The following is a 21,011-nucleotide window of genomic DNA, read 5'->3' on the forward strand; positions in this document are numbered from 1 at the left end:
GCTCAGTACAGATGCTTAAAATGTGGCGAGACTCACCCCACAAACACTTGCACCAAGCCAAAAACCACCCTCCTGGCTAAGTATGCTAACTGTGGCAGCCCTCACCCCGCTAACTATAGAGGGTGTATTTATCACCCCAAAAACAGATGGACTGATCCAAACAGTCAATCTACCTCATCATCTAAAATGAGAGCTCCTGAAACTCGAGTTCCTCAGTCCCCCACTAGTACGAACAGGGTAATACGTGCCCACCCACCACTAACTGAGACCCCCAAGAAGATAAACTTTCAACAACAAACAAGAACATATGCCGATGTGACCTGCTCAAAACAGACAGTCCAGGATCAGAATCTGCCTAAACCACATTCAAATCTAACAGCATCGGCTCTTCTCTTGCAAATATGCTGCAGGATTTCAGTAACTCGAATCCATCATTAAATTCTGTGAAAAGATTCTTATAGCAAACCCAGTCCATTTTATCTGCACTCTCTAATGTATAGGAAAAAACTCACCCTAGATTCTCTAAAGATTATTGTGTGGAATGCAAACGATCTCAAAAACAAAATACTGGAAATCCAAGAATTCAATGACAGATATAACCCGGATATTTTATTAATTAATGAAATGCACTTGAGGCCTGCTGACAACCCCAAAATCAAAGGATACCAGCTATAGAGAAATGACAGACTTGAATATAGAGATGGTGGTACGGCCATCCTTATCAAAAACTACATTAACCACCATTCATTAGCCAATCCTTCAACCACTAACCTTGAAATCACAGGTAATGATGTCATCACAAACTCAGTCAGAAATCTAAAAATCTATGCAGCCTACAATCCACCATCAAAAACATTGTTGACTTCAGATCTGGACACCATCCTTGGAGTTAAAGGGCCGGTCATTATCACCAGAGACTTGAATGCCAAACATCCTGCCTGGAGCAGTAAATCTATCAACAAGAATGGCTGCATCCTGTTCAACTACTCAAGTTCCAACTGAACCAACTAATCACAGTTCGATTGGCTCCTCTGACGTCCTGGATATAGCTGTCCTTCAGAATGTTAAATTACAGTACAGCCTGGAATCACTAAATGAATTAACTTCTGACCAAACCCTATTCTGCTCCAACTGGGAAATCAGAAGGGATTGCCCCCTCCACCTTCATATCTTGGGAAAAATTATCCAAAATGCTCCCAGACTGCATTGGCCCTGTTCCTTGTATCAACTCCAAGGAGGAAGTCGAAACTGCAGTCAATAAATTTACTCAAGAAATCAACGCTGCCTTATCATCTATCACCTCAAATACAACTTCTTTTAAGCCTAACTGATTACCTGAAGATGTCATGAACTTAATCAGGGAAAAAATAAGGCAAGAAAACGATACCATAACACATGGGCACTCAAAGCCTACAGAAACAAACAAATTATGGGAAGACAAATTAGCCTCCATATCTCCTGGTGATCCCATTTGGAAATTGTTGAGAAATATCAAAAACAAAAATAAATCTTTTCCCCCCTCTCAAATCTGATCAAGGCATTGTTCACTCAGACGTTGAAAAAGCTGAAACCATAGCAAAAAAATTTAGAAAAGCAGTGTAGCCCTTCATATGATAACTTAAACTTCAATCATATTTATAAAATCCACCACCACGTCAGATACGTGCTAAAACTGTCTGATACCTGCACCAGCCAACTCACTCCCACTTCTCCAGCTGAAATTTATGACATTATACAGAACTTAAAGAATAAGAAAGCTCCTGGGCCTGACGCATTCCAAATAAAGTTATTAAACTGCTGCCCCCCGAAAGGCCATCGTTCATCTTACCACGATAATAAATGCTATGTTCAGATTCAAATACCTTCCCTCCACATGGAAATTAGCAGACGTGGTCCCTATTCATAAGCCTGGCAAGGATCCACAGCTGCCTCAAGGTTATCGTCCAATCAGTCTGATTTCTAACTTGGGCAAAATTGCAGAAAAACTTATCCTCACCAGAATTCAAGCCTCAGTAAATAATTAAATATCCTCCCAAAAGAACAATTTGGCTTTCGTCAGTCTCACAGCACTATTCATCAAATCCATAGACTGATTAAGTTTATTACCAGCAGTTACAATTGGCACCAATACACCAGAGCAGTTTTTCTTGACGTTGCAAAGGCGTTTGATAAACTATGGCACTTCGGACTACTATACAAACTGATTTTAGCTGGCATTCCATTGGATCTGGTCCATCTTATAAAGTCATTTCTTTGTGGCAGGCAAATGCAAGTCAAATTAAATGGTGCATTATCTACCCAGTGACGGCACTGATACTATTCTCAATTTACACGGTGGACATCCTGCACAATCCAATGTCATCCATCATAGCCCTCTACGCTGACAACACAGCAATACTAGCCAGATCTCTTAAACTGCATCTTGTCACCAAGAAATTACAAGAAAACCTGCTAAAACTAGAGCACTGGTTCTCCAATTGGAGATTGCAAGATTTTGAGGGTACTGCCATGTTTTTCACTAAAAATTCAATATCTCCTAAAGAAGACATCTCCCTATTTAATATCAAAATTCCCTGGAAATCAGAAGCCAGATATCTAGGTCTACTGCTGGACAGAAAATTAACCTTCAGCCCACATATAAAAGCCTCATGTGCAAAGTCATCTGCACATGAGGCTTTTATATGCACAGCTCTACCCTGTAATCAACAGGAACAGCAAATTAGATACTAAAATCAAATTTGCTTCTCTACCAGTTAATGATCTGTCCCATTATTACTTATGTGTCCCCTGCCACACTTCAAACACAAATATCCTTAAACTGCAGAGAGTGCAAAACAAGTGCTTGTGTATGATCCTAAATATGCCATGGTATATATATATCAGAGATTTTCAACTTCATCAGGACACAAACACCCCCTATATCTACTCTTTCCTGCAATCTTTAGCAGTAAAGTTCTTCTCAAAATCGTCCTCACACCCAAATGAATTAGTTCAACAAGCAGCAAACTACAATGAATTGGATTTCTTCAAATATAGGAGACCAAAGATCATCCTAGTATCAATCAACAATCTATAACTTGCACCCACTCGGGCCGAGCAATTAGCTCATAAATTTTTCCCCTATACAGTATCCTTATCAGATAGCAGAGATTATAAAAGCATTATGCTTCACCCTTATAGAACAGAAATGTTATGTGTGTGTTATGTATTATGTTTGGTATCATCTCTTGGTTTGAGTAGTGACCCTGCCCATAATGCATAGCATTATACATGTCTGTAAGGATATGTGCTTTGCATTATAGGATACCAAGGTAAGTGATGTGAAGTCATTAGCTTCTTTATACAAGTTGCCCAGTCCTGAAAATAGTTCTGGACAAACTTTGTTTGCTTACACTTGGATAAAGGATTAAACCAATAATATAATTTCTTGGCATCTTTAAATGATGTTTAATGACTAGTCTTAAGATGATCTGAATCCCATCAAAGTGTAAGAAGTGTAAAATAGCTAGAGAGGAGTAGGATTCAGAATTGGATTGATAACAGCAGCATGAATTTGTTAAATCTCTTTAACAAATCTCTCTTGACTTCTCAGGTTTCAGCAATCTGTTGACGTATTCTGACAAGGAGATATATGTGTTTGATAAGGGAGAGAAAAATGAATGGGGTTGGGAATGAACAAGAGAGTGGATGCTGGAAATAGTGTTATGTGTGTGTTTTTTAAGGATGTGAAGATAGTCTGAAATTATAAATTTGTTGTCCTTTTTAGGGATATTCAATATTATGCTAAAAGTTTGCAAAAGGTCTTGGATAGATTGCCACAAATTGGAAATTAAATTGGGAAGGATAGGGTTAGGTAAATTTTTGAAAGACTGGTTATCTGATAGACATATATACAACTTGTAGGGAAACAGTATCCCAAATGATGAAAATAACTAGTGGTGCACTTGTATGGATCTGTTTTAAGATGTTTTTATTATTATTATTATTTTGTTTAAGTTATATGTTAATGATATTGGGAGAGGTTTAAAAGGAGATATGTATTTATTTTGGTGATGCGAAGTTATGGGGAGCTGTGAGGAGTGGAGTAAATGTTATGCCTCCAGAGGAGGAGGAGGAGGATCTTAATAGTCTTCATGGGCAAATGATTGGGATAACCAATTCAGCATTGCGAAGTGCAGAGTTGTTTAAATTTAGAAGACAAAGATAAGATGCAGTGTATGTAATTGTTGAAGCTATATGATTCTACTAGTATTTGTGAGAATCACAATAGATCACATCAATGTTTGGGTTGTTTGAACTTGCTAAAGCAACTAAAGCTATAGGCCATTGTATTACCTTGATGGACCTGTGTTTCATTCAGGATTTCTCCATGAGTGCAGGTCACAAAGATGCCTCCAACCAATATTCCCTCTAATTTTTTGCTGTGAGTGTGCGCAGAAATTTGCGTGTGTGCAAAATTTGCCTCCTTTTGAAAAGTATGTGCGCACCCATGAGCATTGCCGAGTTACCGTATTTTTTAAAGAATTTATAGGTTAATGTTTAGGTGGAACTTCTTTAATTAATAAATTTTAATTTCATCTTAAAAATCTAGTGTACGCATATTTTTTGCTTTGTGCGCTAGTTGTAAAACGTGTGCATGCACACATGCGCACAGCTTAGAGGGAACATTGCCTCCAATGATCTCGATCTTGAGCCTCTCGCTCTCTCTTCCATGTTATACCCATAGATTTCACTAGTGGATCTTCCCATCTTGTAGGTGGTCTTCCTGGTTTCCTCTTTATTCTTAGTTGCCAGTTGAGTATTCTATATGTCCATCTGTTATCCCCTGAGTCTGGTTATGTGACTTGCCCATCTCATCGTGCTTTCATATACTGCAGTTACCACATCTTTTATGCCTGATCTCTTTCTTAGTTCTGTGTTTCTAACATGTTCCATTTTGCTGATGTTACAAATTCTACGTTTTATTGCATGCTGAGTTATTCTGAGAGTCTCTTCTTCTTTTCTTATCGTGTTCCATGTTTCTGATCCGTATATGAGTAGTGATGGAAGAATGTCACTATTAAATAGTTTTGTCTTTGCAGAGATGTCCAGATTTGGATCAATAAGTGTTTCTTTTAGTCTGTTGAATGATAGCCATGCAGCTTTCTTTCTTTTTGCTAGTTCAGATAAATCATTATTCATTTTTATTGTTTGTCCTAAGTAATTGTAGGAGTCAACTTGTTCTATAGGGATGTTATGAATACATAGGTGACTATCACTTGTGTAGATGTTTTTGATCCATTTTGTTTTTTCTAGATTCATTTCTAAGCCTGTCTTGCTGCTGCTTGTGTGTATTTTTTCACCCATTTCTTGTAGGTCTTTTGGGTTGTGGGATATCAGTACTAGATCATCAGCAAACATAAGGATTTGTAGTTTTTCACCATCTATGCTTATTCCTCCATTTAGGTCTATTTTTTTCAGAATGTATTCTAAAGTAAATAGATTTGGGGAGATCACATCACCTTGGCAGACCCCTCTCTTTATATCTATATTTATAGGTTGATCAAATAGGGTTATTTGTGTGCTCTGATTTTTGTTAATTTCTTTTATCATGTAGATGTAAGCAGAGTCCACATTTAAGGCACTGATGACTGCATTGTGTTCTATGGTATCAAATGATTTTTTAAAATCAATAAAGAGGAAACATAGAGGGATTTGGTATTCTCTGCATTTTTCCGTTAGTTGTGAAATTACCTAGATATGATCTATTGTGGAGAAGCCTCTTTTGAATCTTGCCTACTCTCTACTGGAGTTGTCTTTGAGTGTTTTGGATTCTGTTCAGTATTATTACTCTGTTCATGATTTTATATATGTGAGAGAGTAGACAGATTGTTATGTCTTCCTTGTTCCTTTTTTTGAATAGAAGTATGGTTTTTGAGGTCTTCCATTCCTCTGGAATCTTTCTTTCTTTGCAGTACCACGTGAATCTGGCAGCCAAGGCTTTGAAAATAATTGGTCCACCTTGTTGGATTTCTTCAGCCTTAACATGATCAAGTCCTGAGGCTTTGCCTTTACTCAATTTCTTTAGGGCATGTTCTATTTCTTCTAGAAGTACAATTGGTATATTGCTTGGTTTTGGAATGATAGGTTCTGAGGATAAAAAAATCCTCAAGGATAAAAAAATCAGAACTCCCCGGTGGACACAGGAAGTTAAAGAGGCAGTGAAGGAAAAGAAGAAAGCATATCAAAAGTTCCTGGCAAATAAGTCAGCTTTTACTCTTACAGAATACAGAGACAAATGTAAGAAAGCTAAACAGTGTGTAAAACTAGCTAAACAAAAGTCATGGGAGGACTTTGGCAAGAATATAGAAAATAAATATCAAGAAGGTGGCAATATATTCTGGAGGTTGTTGAAGAAGCTTAGAAATGGAGGAAAGAGTGCTGTAAAAGGAGTTAGAGATGATAAAGGTGACATGAAAACAGGAGAAAAAGATATCCTTGAAGTATGGAGTAATTACTTTGAAAAACTGCTAAATGAAACAAGCAGTGATGACAGCACAGTGATAAAAAACACTGACCAGGCATGCAGTCAGCAACACATATCCATACTTGAAGTAGAAAAAACCATCAAAGGCTTGAAATGTGGAAAGGCAGCAGGAGTAGATGATATTCGACCAGAAATGCTGAAGTATGGTGGTATAAAAGTCTTACAGTGGCTGCACTGCATAGTTCAGAAAGCTTGGACAGAGGGGCGAATTCCCGATGATTGGAGTAGAGCTCTCATAGTACCCATATATAAAAAGGGAAATAAAACTGAATGTGAAAATTACAGAGGTATTTCCCTACTGAGTGTTCCTGGCAAGATCTATGCAAGTATACTTGAGAAACGGTTGAGAAGAATTGTGGAAGAAAAGCTTGGTGAAGAACAAGCTGGATTCAGGCCAAATAGAGGCTGTCAGGATCAGATCTTCACTTTACGACAAATAGTCGAGAAAGCATGGGAATATAACAAAGATCTGTATTTAAGTTTTGTCGATTTGGAAAAGGCATATGACAAGGTGCCAAGAGAGAAGCTATTCAATACGCTGCAGTTATATGGTGTCAATGGGGCATTATATCAAGCAATACTTAGTCTTTATTTGAGTTGTCAGTCAGCAGTTAGAATTGAAGGAAGTACAGGAAGATGGTTTAATGTTAAATCTGGTGTGAGACAAGGATGTACATTATCCCCTCTGTTATTCATTATCTATATGGATCACATTATGAAGGAATGTGGTATTAAACCTGATATCAAAATTGGAGATGTTAATGTCAGCTCTTTGCTTTATGCGGATGATGTTATACTTCTAAATAAATCCGCTACAAGTCTGCAAGATTCTCTGACTAAATTGAATAGCTGTTGTAATAGATATGGTATGAAGGACAGCAATAAAAAGACAAAGACAATGAAAATAGGCAGAATCATTGAAAATGTCAACTGTGTTGTGAATGGAGAACCTGTGGAACAAGTAAAACATTTCAGCTACTTAGGCACGATTTTTACTGAAGATGATAAGTTAAATATAGAAATAGACAACAGAATCAGCAAAGCTGGTATGGTGGGAAGTCAATTGAATAAATTCATATGGAATAAGAAAGAAATTAGTCTTAACACTATAGCTGTATACAAGACAGTGTTCAAATCAGTTTTAACTTATGGATCTGAGAGCTGGGTCAGAAGTAAAACACTTGACCAAAGACTAGAGACCGCAGATATGCGAGTCCTGAGAAAGATTATAGGCATGAACAGATGGCATCAATGGCAATATCATATTAAAAATGAGGATATTAGGAAAGAACTTGACATTGTCAGCATCCAGGAATGCGTTAGCAGAGCTAATCTCATGTGGTATGGTCACTTAAATAGAATGGGAGAGGAAAGATTAGCAAAACAAGTGTTCTCTGCCAGGTTGGCAGGAAAACGACCCAGAGGAAGACCAAGATATAGGTGGATTGATACGGTACAAAGTGCCTTAGATGATAGAAATATAAGATCTGATAATGTTGGAGTCTTGACAAGTAACAGACTGATTTGGAGGAAAATTGTAGATAGGAAGTTAGTAATGATGTAATTTTTTCATGTAGTACTGTCATATCCTGTACACCCCTTGAGGGTACATGGCAGGAATTTGATGATGATGATGAGGTTCTGTAACTTGGCACTTAGTTGCATAGAAATCTTTATAAAAATTCTGCACAATTTCTTCTATCCTTTTTCTATTAGTATGTTTTCTCCATTTTGATCTATAAAGCAGATGGAATTGACTGTTTAAAATTTAAGTCTTTCTCTAATTTTTTCAGGCTGGTTTTTGCCTGCACTGCTTCTCTTAGTTTTTGTATCCTGAAAGCTTTGTAGTCTTCTGAAATTCTTTTTCTTAGGCACTTACAGATAATTTTGTATTCTAGAAAATTTTCTTCAGATTTCTTCAGTTCTTTTCTCTTTTTCAGTAGTTCTATAGTTTGAGGTGAGAGTCATTCTCTTTTCTTTTGTTTTACAGGAATTTCTGATTTTTTTCTTGCACTCGTTGAATTTATTAATAAAGTCAATATAGTCATCATTTATGTAACAGTTCTTAATAGTCCATTCGGTCTCTTCTATGTACTTCCTGAACTTGTGGTAGTCTATTGTTTGGGTTGTATTTTGTGGTTTGATGTTGCCCTGATATGTTGTTCTTTTTTGTGGTCTATTCTTATAATGGCTCTGAGGAGTCTGTTGTCAGAATCTATGTTGAAGTATGTTTTGCCTAGTGCCAATATTTTGTACCAGTCTTTTACAGTCTGTTAAAATGTAGTCAGTTTCATTTTTTGTGTCTCCATTCAGTGATTTCCAAGTCCATCTTCTTCCTGGGCGTTTGTTGAAAAAAGTGTTCATGATAAAGAGTTGTTCAGCTGCAGCAAATTCAGCTAATCTCTCTCTCTCCACTTCTATTTCTTTCTCCCAGGCAATGTGGTCCTATAAACTTTTTGTTTTCTTTTTCCACTTCCTATTTTGGCATTAAAGTCACCATCAACGAATCTGTATGTTGACTTGTAATTTAATGCCTGTTCAAGATTCATGTAAAAATTTTCTATTTCTTGATTAACAGCTACAGATGTTGGAGCATAGCAGGATATTAATTTTATTGTTATATTGTTCTCTATTCCAATTAGGAGTACACCTATTCTTTCAGATATGATGTTATAAGAAAGGATCGACTTGGTGAGCATAGATTTAACAGTGAAGCCCACTCCGCCTTGTTTGAGGATGCTCCGAGGAGTATCTGTGAACCATCGTACCATCTTGTTGTCAGTTCTTTCAATCTTTTTGTTTCATTCACTAGCAGGATAGCTAAGTTGATATTGGTTAGTTCTTGGATTAATAAATCTATTCTGTAGTCTCTTGCCAAAGTTCAAGTATTGAGTACCGATTGCCATTTTCATAGATTTAAGAGGCAGCCTGTTTTCATCTGTGAGATTCTTAGCACCCCTGGCCTCACTTGGTGCCTTACCACTGCTGTAGAAAGGTGAGTATGGGCCATGCAGGACTCGGGGCAGTTTCTGTTGTTGCAGTAGTGGCATCTTTGCTGTAGTCACATATACACTTCTCCTGACCAGGGTTCTGAAGTGTTTGCCAGAGCTCTGTTAGTGGTGTTGGGTCCAGGTCCGATAACGGTTAGGATTTCCAACACCCCAGAGTGCTAAAGCAACTAAAGCTATAGACCATTGTATTATATTTGTTAAATACATTTTTTTTTTTTTTTTTTTTTGGCAGGTTTGCCAGTTTCACCTCCATATGCAATACTCATAAATGAAATTAAGGCAGTTTTTGATGAACAATGTGTGTGAGAGTGAGGACCTACAATGATGAATAAGGAATTATCATTTTACTCCATGGAGATTTGATGATAGTAATGAATAACAGTCTTCTGGTAAATTTGGTATCCTTTTTCATTTAAGATGTTACTTTTCAGTTGTCCAGCTACAAACTCTAAAAAATCCTAAATCCACCTAAGCTTAGAATACTGCTCTCACATTTGGAGTAGTGAACCAAAAATCTCTCAAAAAATTCTTGATGCTGCCCAAATAATGGCATTTCAGCTGACTGATGATTCCCCATCCCCTTTCTCTCACTCTTTCCAGCCACTGTCTCATAGGTAGGCAGTGTTCAGCAGAACTGGCATCCATCATTCTCCTCATTTTCCATTTCTACTAAACCTACAATACAATGAGCAACACCTGTCCAACAATCATTTTACTGTTCACTGAACCTGCTACTACTTCTGTTCATCTTTTGTCACATTTGCCTCTGTTCTCTGGAACAGCCTTCCCCATGAAGCATAGCAAGTCCTCGATGTAAGACAAGGTTCCATCCTAATGATCAGGTGGTAAATAAGAGATCACTATATGAACTATGAGGATATGTTAACAATTAACACCACCTTCATGCTAAAATGTGTAGGCTCCATTTGTCAAATTTTTAACTGATTTTACTTTTTTGTTCATAGTGAAATAATGCAATGTACAGATTAATGTACAAAGTTTTGTACTGTAATAAATAATGTAACGTGAGTGTAGAGTACTTCTGTGCACGACTAAAATAATCAGCTGGAAACAGAGCAATTCTTTAAAGCTGATGCTTTATTAACTGGACTGTTCATCAGAGGAGAAGGGGAGGTCAGGTCATCAACAACAAATTCTTCATTTCTGAAGTCACAATACTGAGGATAGTTCACCAGATGCATAATGCTTGGAAGGTATTTTTGTGCTTTAAATTTTTCATGCATTCTTTAAATGCTCATTCTTATGCTTTAAATTTCTCTATACCAAGAAATTGCATCTTGCAGAGGGCACTAAACTGCCACTTAGTGACAGGCCATTAAAAAAATAAGTTTATTTTTGTACTAAAGTAACAATTTGGACTTGAATTTTGGTGTACTTTTATTTTTTGTAGCTTACATAACTGTGTGGGTGTGTTTGAAACAGATTTTTATTTTTACTATTTTTGAAGCTTGCAGTCAACGACAGTAAAATCAAGGTATGAATGAGATTGGTGTACACTTTTTGAGAATGGTTTGTTGTCATGAATGCAACAAGTATATGTGGTGGAATGTGGAGAGACTGAACAGGAGATGAGAGAGGGTATGGATATGTCAAAAGTGTAATATTCTGTTGGATTATGAGTTATCAATAAATGCAAAACTGGTTGATAGAATGAAAGGGTGCATAATGGTGGGAGCAAATGACTGTATGAATCACAGAACAGAAGCAATTGCAGGAGCAAATGATTGTATAAATCAAGGAACACAAACAAGCAGGAGACTATGGAAGCGAAAGAAAGTCGAAATGAGGAAATGAATGATTTTTTACTACTGTGCTGTTACTGATTTTTTCATTTAGCAATTTTTTGAAGTAATTACTCCATACATCAAGGATCTCTTTTTCTCCAGTTTTCATGTCACCTTTACCATCTCTAATTCCTTTTACTGTACCCTTTCCTCCATTTCTGACCTTTTTCAACCTCCAGAATATCTTGCCCCCTTCTTGATATTTATTTACTATGTTCTTACGAAATTCTTCCCATGACTTTTGTTTAGCTAGTTTTACACAGTGTTTAGCTTTCTTACATTTGTCTCTGTATTCTCTAAGAGCACAAGCTGACTTATTCGCCAGGAACTTTTGATATGCTTTCTTCTTTTCCTTCACTGCCTCTTTAACTTCCTGTGCCAACCATGGATTTCTGATTTTCCTATCCTGTAGACAACCTCACCACATGCCTCTCTGGCTGAATCAATCAATGTTTTCTTCAGAGCTTGCCACTGAATCTCCAAGGTTTGGTTCCTGTTCTCAAATTCTTTCATTTTTTCTTGAACAATGTCTGTGTATTTTAGTCCACAGTTCACATCTGAGAGCTGACATAGTCAATAAGACTTTTCTTATTCCTTGCCTCTTCTCTCCATGCACATTTGTGCACATTCTTATGTTGGAACATTGTGTTGGTAATAACCAGTCCATGTCCTGAGCAGAAATCCAACAGGTATTTGCTCTTTGCTCCAAATTTTCCCAAAATATTTTTGTATGTCTGACAATCATTTCCTACTCTGCTATTTAGATCCACAACAAGGACCAACTTTTCCTTTTTCATTGTGTCAGTTGCTTTCTCTAAAGCTTCAAAAAAATTCCTCCACTTTACCTTAGTGGAACCTTCTGTGGGACCATAGGTACAAATAAGTCTTATTGTCCAGTTCCCCATTCTGATATATGCCCACATCACTCTACTAGATATTGCCTGCCATTCAAGAAGATTAGCCTCGTATTTAGTATTGAATATTATAGCTACTCCTTTCTTTCCTTGATTGTCATTGCTGAATATAATATTTTGTATTTATTGCTCAGAAAGATCTCACCAGTTTTTGTCTTTTTTTGTTTCAGTCACCCCTATTATGTCGATCTGGCTTATCCAATTCCTCAGCTAGCTCCGTTTCTTTGCCATTCAGGCTTCTTATGTTGATAGTGCCGATCTTGAACTCTTGTGATGCTGAGTTGGGTGTGTTTCAGGATTTGTTCCACTAGCTGACTTTTCGCTGTTTGCCCTGGTTCCCTGGCAAAAACAATTGGGGCCTTGTTTAACCGAGCAATGTCTCAGCCGGCATGAAATTTTGTCATGTTGTACCATTATTTTAGATTGTGGTTTAAGCCAATAAGAATACAATTTGATCAGCTAAATCCCAAATTGCCAGCCCATCCTCGTTCATTCAGTATCTAGGTAGATACCTAACAGAGTGCAGCATGAGTGACCAGTTTGTAAGGGTGTTTCATCCCCATCAGGGTGAAATCATGAGAAACTCAAGTGTATAGGACATAGGAGAGAATGTCTTAATTGTGAATGAGCTGGAGGTATATGAGGAAATAAATCAGCTTGTTGTCAATAAGGCGATAGGAATTGATGACATATCACCACATGTCTTAAAGGAATGTTCCAGGGAACTGGCAGCAACATTGGCATGCCTGTTTAATAAGAGTCTTACCACGGCACACATTCCAAGAGTGGAAAGAAGGTAAAATTGTTCCACTGCATGAAGGTAGTGGCTACAAATTATAGGTATATCCAAAATTGTGGTTAAGGTATTGGAGATGTTGAAAGTTTATTTTTCACTTGGTTAGACTATAATAAATTTAGTTTGTGCCTGAAAATATCTTCAGGACTGAATATGGTGTTGTACTATCTTACGTAAGTAGTACAACACCAGGCAACTCGTAGCAAAGGTGAAGCAAGCTACCAACACTCCTATCCCAGTATCTCCCATATAATGCAAAACACATCTCCTTGCAGATATGTATAATGTTATGCATTAAGGGATTGGCCACTACTCAGACTAGTTTCGACCCTTATTGAGGTCTCTTCAGTGTGAGCCAGGCCCAGAGTTGGAGATACCAGGCAGAAGCAATAGCAAGGTCATCTTTACCTATAGGAGTTGCCAAAAAGGTAATAAAAAAAGGTCGCAAACCTTTTGGCAACTCCTATAGGTAAAGATGACCTTGCTATTGCTTCTGCCTGGTATCTCCAACTCTGGGCCTGGCTCCCACTGAAGAGACCTCAATAAAGGTCGAAACTAGTCTGGGTAGTGGCCAATCCCTTAATGCATAACATTATACATATCCGCAAGGAGATGCGTTTTGCATTATATGGGAGATACTGGGATAGGAGTGTTGGTAGCTTGCTCCACCTTTGCTACAAGTTGCCTGGTGTTGTACTACTTACCCAGTAGTACAACAGGTAAGATAGTACAACACCATATTCAGTCCTGAAGATATTTTCAGGCACAAACTTTGTTTGCTGTCGGTTGGATAAAGGATTAAACTAAATTTATTATAAGGTATTGGAGAGATTGATGAGAACTAGGATGCAGAAATGGGCTTGTTAAAGGGAGATTGTGTTTTACCAACTAAGTTATGTATTATAACAACGCGGCAAAAGTCTTGGACAAGGAAGATGCATATACAATGGTATATTTAGATTTTGAAAAGCTTTTGACAGACCACCACATGACAAGCTGTTAACTAAACTGAAACAGATGGGATTGGATAACAGAATAGTGAATTAGATTAGTGACTGGCTGTCAGATATCAAAAGTTGTATGTGGGGATGTGGTATCCCAAAAGAGAAAAGTCACTAGTGGCATGCCACAGGCATCTGTATTGGAGGCCATTGTTGTTTGATTTGTATATTAATGGTACTAAGGTGGGTTTACCTCGTGATATGCAGCTGTTTGCATATGATGTAAAATTTGGAAGAGCAATGCAGAATCAAGCAGATGTTATGGCCTTATAGGACTTGAATAGATTGTATGAATGGGCAGGTAAGTGGAACTATCAGTTCAGTGTTGCAAAGTGTTAAGTTTTGAAATTTGGTAAGCAACAATGTGACACAAAGTATACACTTGGTGGAGAAACTTTAAAGTACAGGAGATAACAGATCTGGAAGTGGTGATGGACAAGGACCTGAAATTCAGAGGTTACATTGCACAAGTTGTGAAGTCGTCACATCGGATAATGGCAATGATGAGGAGAACCTTGATGTGCAGAAATAGAAAGGTTTTGATTCCATTGTATAAGGTCACATATGGATTATTGTGCACAGATTTAGTCATTGTTTTCATTGTGACAAGGATGTGTTAGAAAGGATCTAGAGAAGATTCACAAGGATGGTAAGTAGTCTTTGGAATGTGGAGTGTGAAGACAGATTGAAATAATGTAAATTGCAAATCCTCGTGAGGAGGAGGGGGGGATGTGATTGAGGCCCTCATGATCTGCCCATAGGTAGGTTATGATCCCAAGCTCCATTGACTGAAGTTGCCATTGAATCCCACTTGCTTCACATCTCGTAACTTTCTTCTGGGTGGTGTCATTTTCAATTTCGGACAAAGTGAAAATTATTTCCGTCCATTCCTCATGAAGACTCTGACAGGCATCATCACGAGCTGACCAATGAGTAGGCGAAGGACGTTTGATTACTTTTGCAGAAGTTTCCAGGTGCTTTCTTAGAACACTCCACCAATGTGCTGAAGATGTGAAAAATACGTACAATCTCTGAAGGACATCAAAAAATGCAGAAGAGTATGGACAGGATTCGGCAGCACAAGTACCAATTAGAGACAGAGAATGTCCAGCGCACAGTGTGAATTCTTCCAATTGATTTATTTCAAGAATTCTTGCTTGCAGTCTTGTGTACTTGCCTGACATGTTACTAGCATTATCATATGCCCGACCTCTGCAATTTGCTACATCAATTCCAAACTCATTTAGTGAAGTCAAAACCGCCTCTTGTAACTCTTCAGATTTGTGACTTACATTAGGAATGAAACGCAAGAAACGCTCCACAGGAGTTCCATTCTTTCACATATCGTACAATGAAGGACGGCTGATCAACATGAGACAAGTCTGGTGTTGAGTCAACACTTATGGAATAGTAATTAGCTATTTAAAATTCTTCCACAATAAATTCTGATTACTTTCTCGCCCATTATTTTAATAAATTCCTCATACGTGGCAAAGGAAAGATAGGAAACGAAACCTTTTCCTCCCCCCCCCTCCCCCCGCTTTTTGCAATGTGCTCAGCAAAAAAGGGATCTAATTCCTATTGCCTTTGTGTCAAGTTACTGACAACAACAATACAGTAGCTTTCAGTGCATGTGTCTCGGATAATTATGCAGAATCTGATTACATGCCAATATGATTGTAGACTAAACTTACAATGAGGAAAAGAAAAATATTTCTCTACTTGTGAGTAGATGCTGCATATAAGGAACATGTTATAATTGCAAAAATGAGAGCCTGGAAATTTTCGCCACCCCTCAAAATTTGCTGCCTCTAGGCCCGGGCCTATACGGCCTATACCTAAATACGCCACTGACCCCAGGTATAACCAGAGAGCATCATCAATACAGCCAAGCTGCAGAGACTCCATACATAAAACAAAAGTACAAATGGAGAATTGTGATTTTTTTTTAACATTTCAATAGTATTTTTCTAGAAAAATTACATTCTGCATATTTGAAAGCATAGTTGTTTGTACTTTACAGGATCAACAGTAAATAGTGTTTTAAGATTGTATATTGTTATCAGAACTACAGAGCCTGATATTGGTAGGTGATATTTTAGTGCAAGGGATACACTGAATATCCCCTACTTTCATTTCAGTAAGAAAAAAGCTTAGTCTGCAGTATCATCAGCAATGTTCCCTCTAAGCCATGTGTGTGCATACCAATCAAAAATGGGAGTATACACACTAAGTAACTGCACGTGCAGAATTTTTCTTTTCAGAATTTCATGAATTTTTGAATGTACCATATGATGTCATATTTGTCAGTATTTTATTTAGTAATTTCTGTACTCTAATATTACTCTAACCCATTCCAACATAATACACTAATTAGCCTGCACCATGTGGGCAAAGTGATGCTGCTGTCAACAAGTTGCATGAGCATATTTGCCAAAATTAGAGTGTGCTGTCTAACAGTATAGTCACTTGAACTCATGCAAGCGCAATGGATTTTTGAAGCTAAGCAAATTAATTTAGTTATTGCAATTTTAGCTAGATAAAAAAGGACAACATCAGTATGAGAAATATTAAAATTAGCACAAGCATTCAGTCACAGATTGGAAACATGCACACATAAACATGTATGCATGTTTATCATGCACACATGGACCTGCAAAAATTAGAGGGAACATTGGTCATTAGCGATTATTATCCAAAAGATTCTTTGTACTTAATGGTGAGAGTAACTTTTGAAGGCCTGGGATCAAAATGTAATGTGTCATAGGTCAGCACATCAGCTCTTAAATTTTAACTTGAAACTAAATTAAAGATGTTTTGAATGAAAGGTGCTTGCTCTCCTAGCAGTCTTTTTAAAATCCAAGGCAAGTTTTGAACTTTCTAGGATCAGGATATATTTGCCAACAACGTACGATTACACTACTTATACAACTTACATAAGATTAGTTTCATTAATAAATTATATTATTACCCATCTTATTACAGATAACTATAGTCTTAATTCCATTAATTCAATTATTTAATTTAGCACAGAATCTGATTTTTGGCAATCTTCATTGTAGTTGCTTTTCTTATGTTTAGATCACATCTTGATGAGGAACTAAACCATTTCAGCTAGGATAAGAGGATTTTTTTTTTTTTGGTACCTTTAGACTCCCTTTACATGTCATACAGCCAACAGCTTAGTAGGCATAATGAAAGTTACAAAAAAGCCTCCATTTAAGTACTTCATTTGCTCAAGGTAGCAGGGGTGAGTGGTGAGCAAAAATTTCTTCCTAGCCATCACTAAGTATTACATCACAAATTTAAACATAATACTAATAAATTCAGTTTTGTTTTTCCTTTAAAATTTTGAGATATTTGGTAACAGAACGGATAATAAATATCCAAGTATTATTTATACCAAGCAAATATTTGTTGTTAGAGCAGTAAAAAAGTTTGGAAGTGATCAAGAGCTTATGAAAATAGTAACCTTTTTCCATTAGTTTCCTTAGTATTACATTAAAATATGAAGTCTTCCCAGGAAACTGTACTATAATTCCACATTACTAGTTCTTTGATTGAGGATTTGGCTCACCAATTGCTGGTTATATTCAGACTAATACAGAAACTTTTGTCCGAAATAATAATGGATATTTATTATCAGTTCTTATTAATTTCTATCAAGTGAAGCCTTTTATGCTCTTCTCTTGTAGAAATAGTTGATTCTTGCAGAAACCAAGAATCAACTATTCTTGGTTTCTGCCTGGTCTCTGATTTTGATGATTAAGGATTTCACTAGCCATGCCATCAATGAAACTGATGGCCAGTGAAATCTGGCCTTCTAACCCTTCCCACAACATGCACTTGTTTGAGCTTGATAGGTATGTAATATATGGATGGGTTATAATAATTAGATCGCAAAATTTGTTCTTGTGATATAGGAAGATATGAAGCCATGTAGCAGTTCGAGCAATCTCAAATTGCAGTGCTATATATAGCTGCAAAACCAAGGAAAGATATACTATATCTGTTCTCTCGTTCGAGAGAGCAGCGGCCACCTAATGCGAGGTGTGTTTATGCATTCTTTAATTCTACTATATCAAATTAGGCCATTTGAAAGATATCTCGATAACCATAATAGCACTACGTCAAGTAAACTGATACATAATTACACAAATACAAGGGGGGAGGGGGAAACGGTAATTAAAAAAATACTGTGTTCACGTGGGCGTGCAGTCTGTAGATTCTGCGCAATGGGATATATTATTTATATATATTATTTATACAAGGTACTTACAACTCTAATTTGCGTCGATATTATCACGTGTGGCATGTTAAAAAATTCTGCTACACAGGTCTTCGGCGTGCTGGAAATACTCTTATAATATTATAATACTAGAGAATTAAAAAAGGCGTTAGCGGATTTATTTTATTAATTGAATCACCGAATTATATATGTTAAAGATACCTAACTATTTTAAATAAAAATAAATCTGGTTTTACACCATTTCCCAAGTAAGCGAACAGACAAGTTTACGCCTGCAAGTAGGAGTGACCCCGTACGTAGTGCAAGTCTAGGCAACTCGTGGTAAAGAAAGGTGGAATAAGTTCTGATCACTATTCTTAATATTTACCCTTAATGCAAAGCACATCTCCTGGAGGAGATGTATGATGCTATGTATTAAAGGCAAGAGGCCACTACCCGACCCAGACACCGGTTTCGACCTTTATTGAAGTCTCGTCAGTGGGAGCCAGGCTTAGAAATACTAGGATTTAAGTAATACACAGCTTATAAGTATTTTACCAAAACAAGTTACGATAAGGTGCTTTAACCTTATTAAATAAAAATCTCAAGATGACCCAAGGTAAAAAAACTTTCTACATCTATATATATATACATATATATATATAATTCAGTTATGCCTTTACGTGTATTTAAAGATTATATGTGTGTTTGTCGAATATTAAACTAAAGCTTCGTTTAGTTTAGATTATGGTCAGAGTGGATAAGAGGTTAGTGTACTATGTCTGTAAACTGTGTTCTATCTGTTTTTCGAAATAAAAAACACTGCCTATTCTTTAAGACACCAGATGACTCACTTTCGATCAAAACGCCCTTATACACGAGTAATTTCAAACAAAATTTTCCAGTCGTGTTCTTCCCAGTACCTGATTTACGCATAGACAATCTACAGCTTCACATTATATGAGGCATCTTAAAAATTATAGCGAATAGAGTAGCAACCACCTTAAATTCGGCCCTATTAGGTCCGGTTTATATCATTCAGGCCATCTTTGACCAAGTGCTGGAGAAAAGCCAGATGAACCCAAGCTGCTGGATATCGTGTGTGTGTATATATATACACACACACACACACACAACTATGAAGGGGGGAAAACAAGAAACAACTATGGAGGGAATTTAAGGAGAAAGGGTGACCGACAGGCACATGAACGGTATAAGGCGCAGGCCAGAAGGGTAACGAGTGTGGTAAGAAAAGCAAAAAAGGATTATGAAAGAACATTGGCCATGCAGGCTAAAGAGAATCCTAAACAGTTTTTTCGATATGTTGCAAGTAAAAGAAAAAATGTATATGGCAGAATGATTTTAATGAATGCCAATGGTAGGGAGGTAACCGAATCAGTTGATATAGTCGAATTAATTAGCGAGCACTTTGCAAGAATATATCTTCCAGGTGGTGACATTGCAGAAATGAATGAACCAATAGATTACACGGGAATTGTGGTGAATGAAGTGGAGGTGAGTAGTCTATTGCAAAACCTCAATGTCAATACATCTGTGGGATTGGATGGTATACCAGCTCGTGTTGTACGTGAAGCGGCTAAAGAATTGTCAGTACCCTTGACCATTTTGTTTAATTTGAGTCTCGGGTCTGGGTTAGTCCAGAGGGGGTGAAAAGAGGGGAAAATAGTTCCACTGCATAAAGGAGGTTCCAAGACTGCTGTTGTAAATTACCGACTGATTAGCATATCAGGAATCGTTGTCAAGGTCTTGGAGAAATTAGTCAAGAGAAGAATACAGGATTGGATAGATGAAAATGGGATACTGTATGGGTGACAACATGGTTTTGTGAAGGGTAGATCATGCCTCAGTAACTTGCTCACGTTTTATAACACAGTGACGGCTGAACTGGATAAGGGTAATGGGTTTACAGTGATTCTACTGGACTTTGCCAAGGCCTTTGACAGAATACCACATGGAACTCTAATCAGTAAACTGGAGCAGATGGGGATGGATATAGGGTTGGTGAGATGGATGGATACCAGAGAGTGGTTTATTCAGGAGTGGAGTCCAAAAGACGGTTTATGATTAGTGGTGTGCCGCAGGGTTCTGTTCTTGGACCACCACTTTTCAATTTGTTCATTAACGATATAGGAAAGGATCTGAGAGGAACTGTTCGTTTGTTTGCTGATGATGCAAAGTTGTGTAGAGTAATTGTGAGTGCACAGGATGTCAAAATTTTGCAGGATAGTTTGGAGAACTGGGCTAGGGAAAATGGATGTCAATTTAATATGACAAAGTAAGGTTATGCATTTTGGGGTGAAAAGATTAGCAGCAGTATATCACATTGGTGGAACCGTACTCCAAGAGATTGATGAGGCCAGGGATTTGGGAGTGTTGGTGGATAGGGAATTGAAGTTTAAGGGGAACATTGCAAAAGTGGCTAAATCAGCTCATTAAATCACTTGGTTGCTGAAAAATACTTTAACAAGCAGAGACAAGTTGTTGTTCCACTATATCGAGCCTTGATAACACCCCATCTAGACTACTGTTCCCAGATATGGGCGCCAGGGTTTCTTCTTGATGTGGAGAGGATCCAGAGACGAGTGACCAAGATGATAGCAGATCAAATTACTGAAAGGTTTCTATAGGATTAATCCAGAAGATATTTTTGAGAATAGGACTGGTGGTAGGAGGACTAGGGGCCATACATGGAAGCTGGGCAAGAATGTG

At 37.4% G+C, this 21,011-nt stretch overlaps 1 protein-coding gene across 1 annotated transcript in view; it reads right to left on the reverse strand.

Annotated features, from left to right (window-relative positions):
* LOC150101603 (GTP cyclohydrolase 1 feedback regulatory protein-like) overlaps nt 1-18,599 on the reverse strand; it is a 65,044-nt gene extending 46,445 nt beyond the window's left edge. Inside the window, exon 1 of the mRNA XM_090400331.1 lies at nt 18,333-18,599. Coding sequence (XP_090256457.1) covers nt 18,333-18,368 — 36 coding nt within the window. The 5' untranslated portion in view covers nt 18,369-18,599. The remainder of the gene's footprint in view (nt 1-18,332) is intronic.
* Between the last annotated feature and the right edge of the window lie 2,412 nt (nt 18,600-21,011).

This window comes from Typopeltis vanoorti, chromosome 11 (assembly GCF_054136105.1).
Source record: "Typopeltis vanoorti isolate ZY-2024b chromosome 11, IOZ_Tvanoo_1.0, whole genome shotgun sequence".
In the NCBI taxonomy this organism is placed as follows: domain Eukaryota; kingdom Metazoa; phylum Arthropoda; class Arachnida; order Uropygi; family Thelyphonidae; genus Typopeltis; species Typopeltis vanoorti.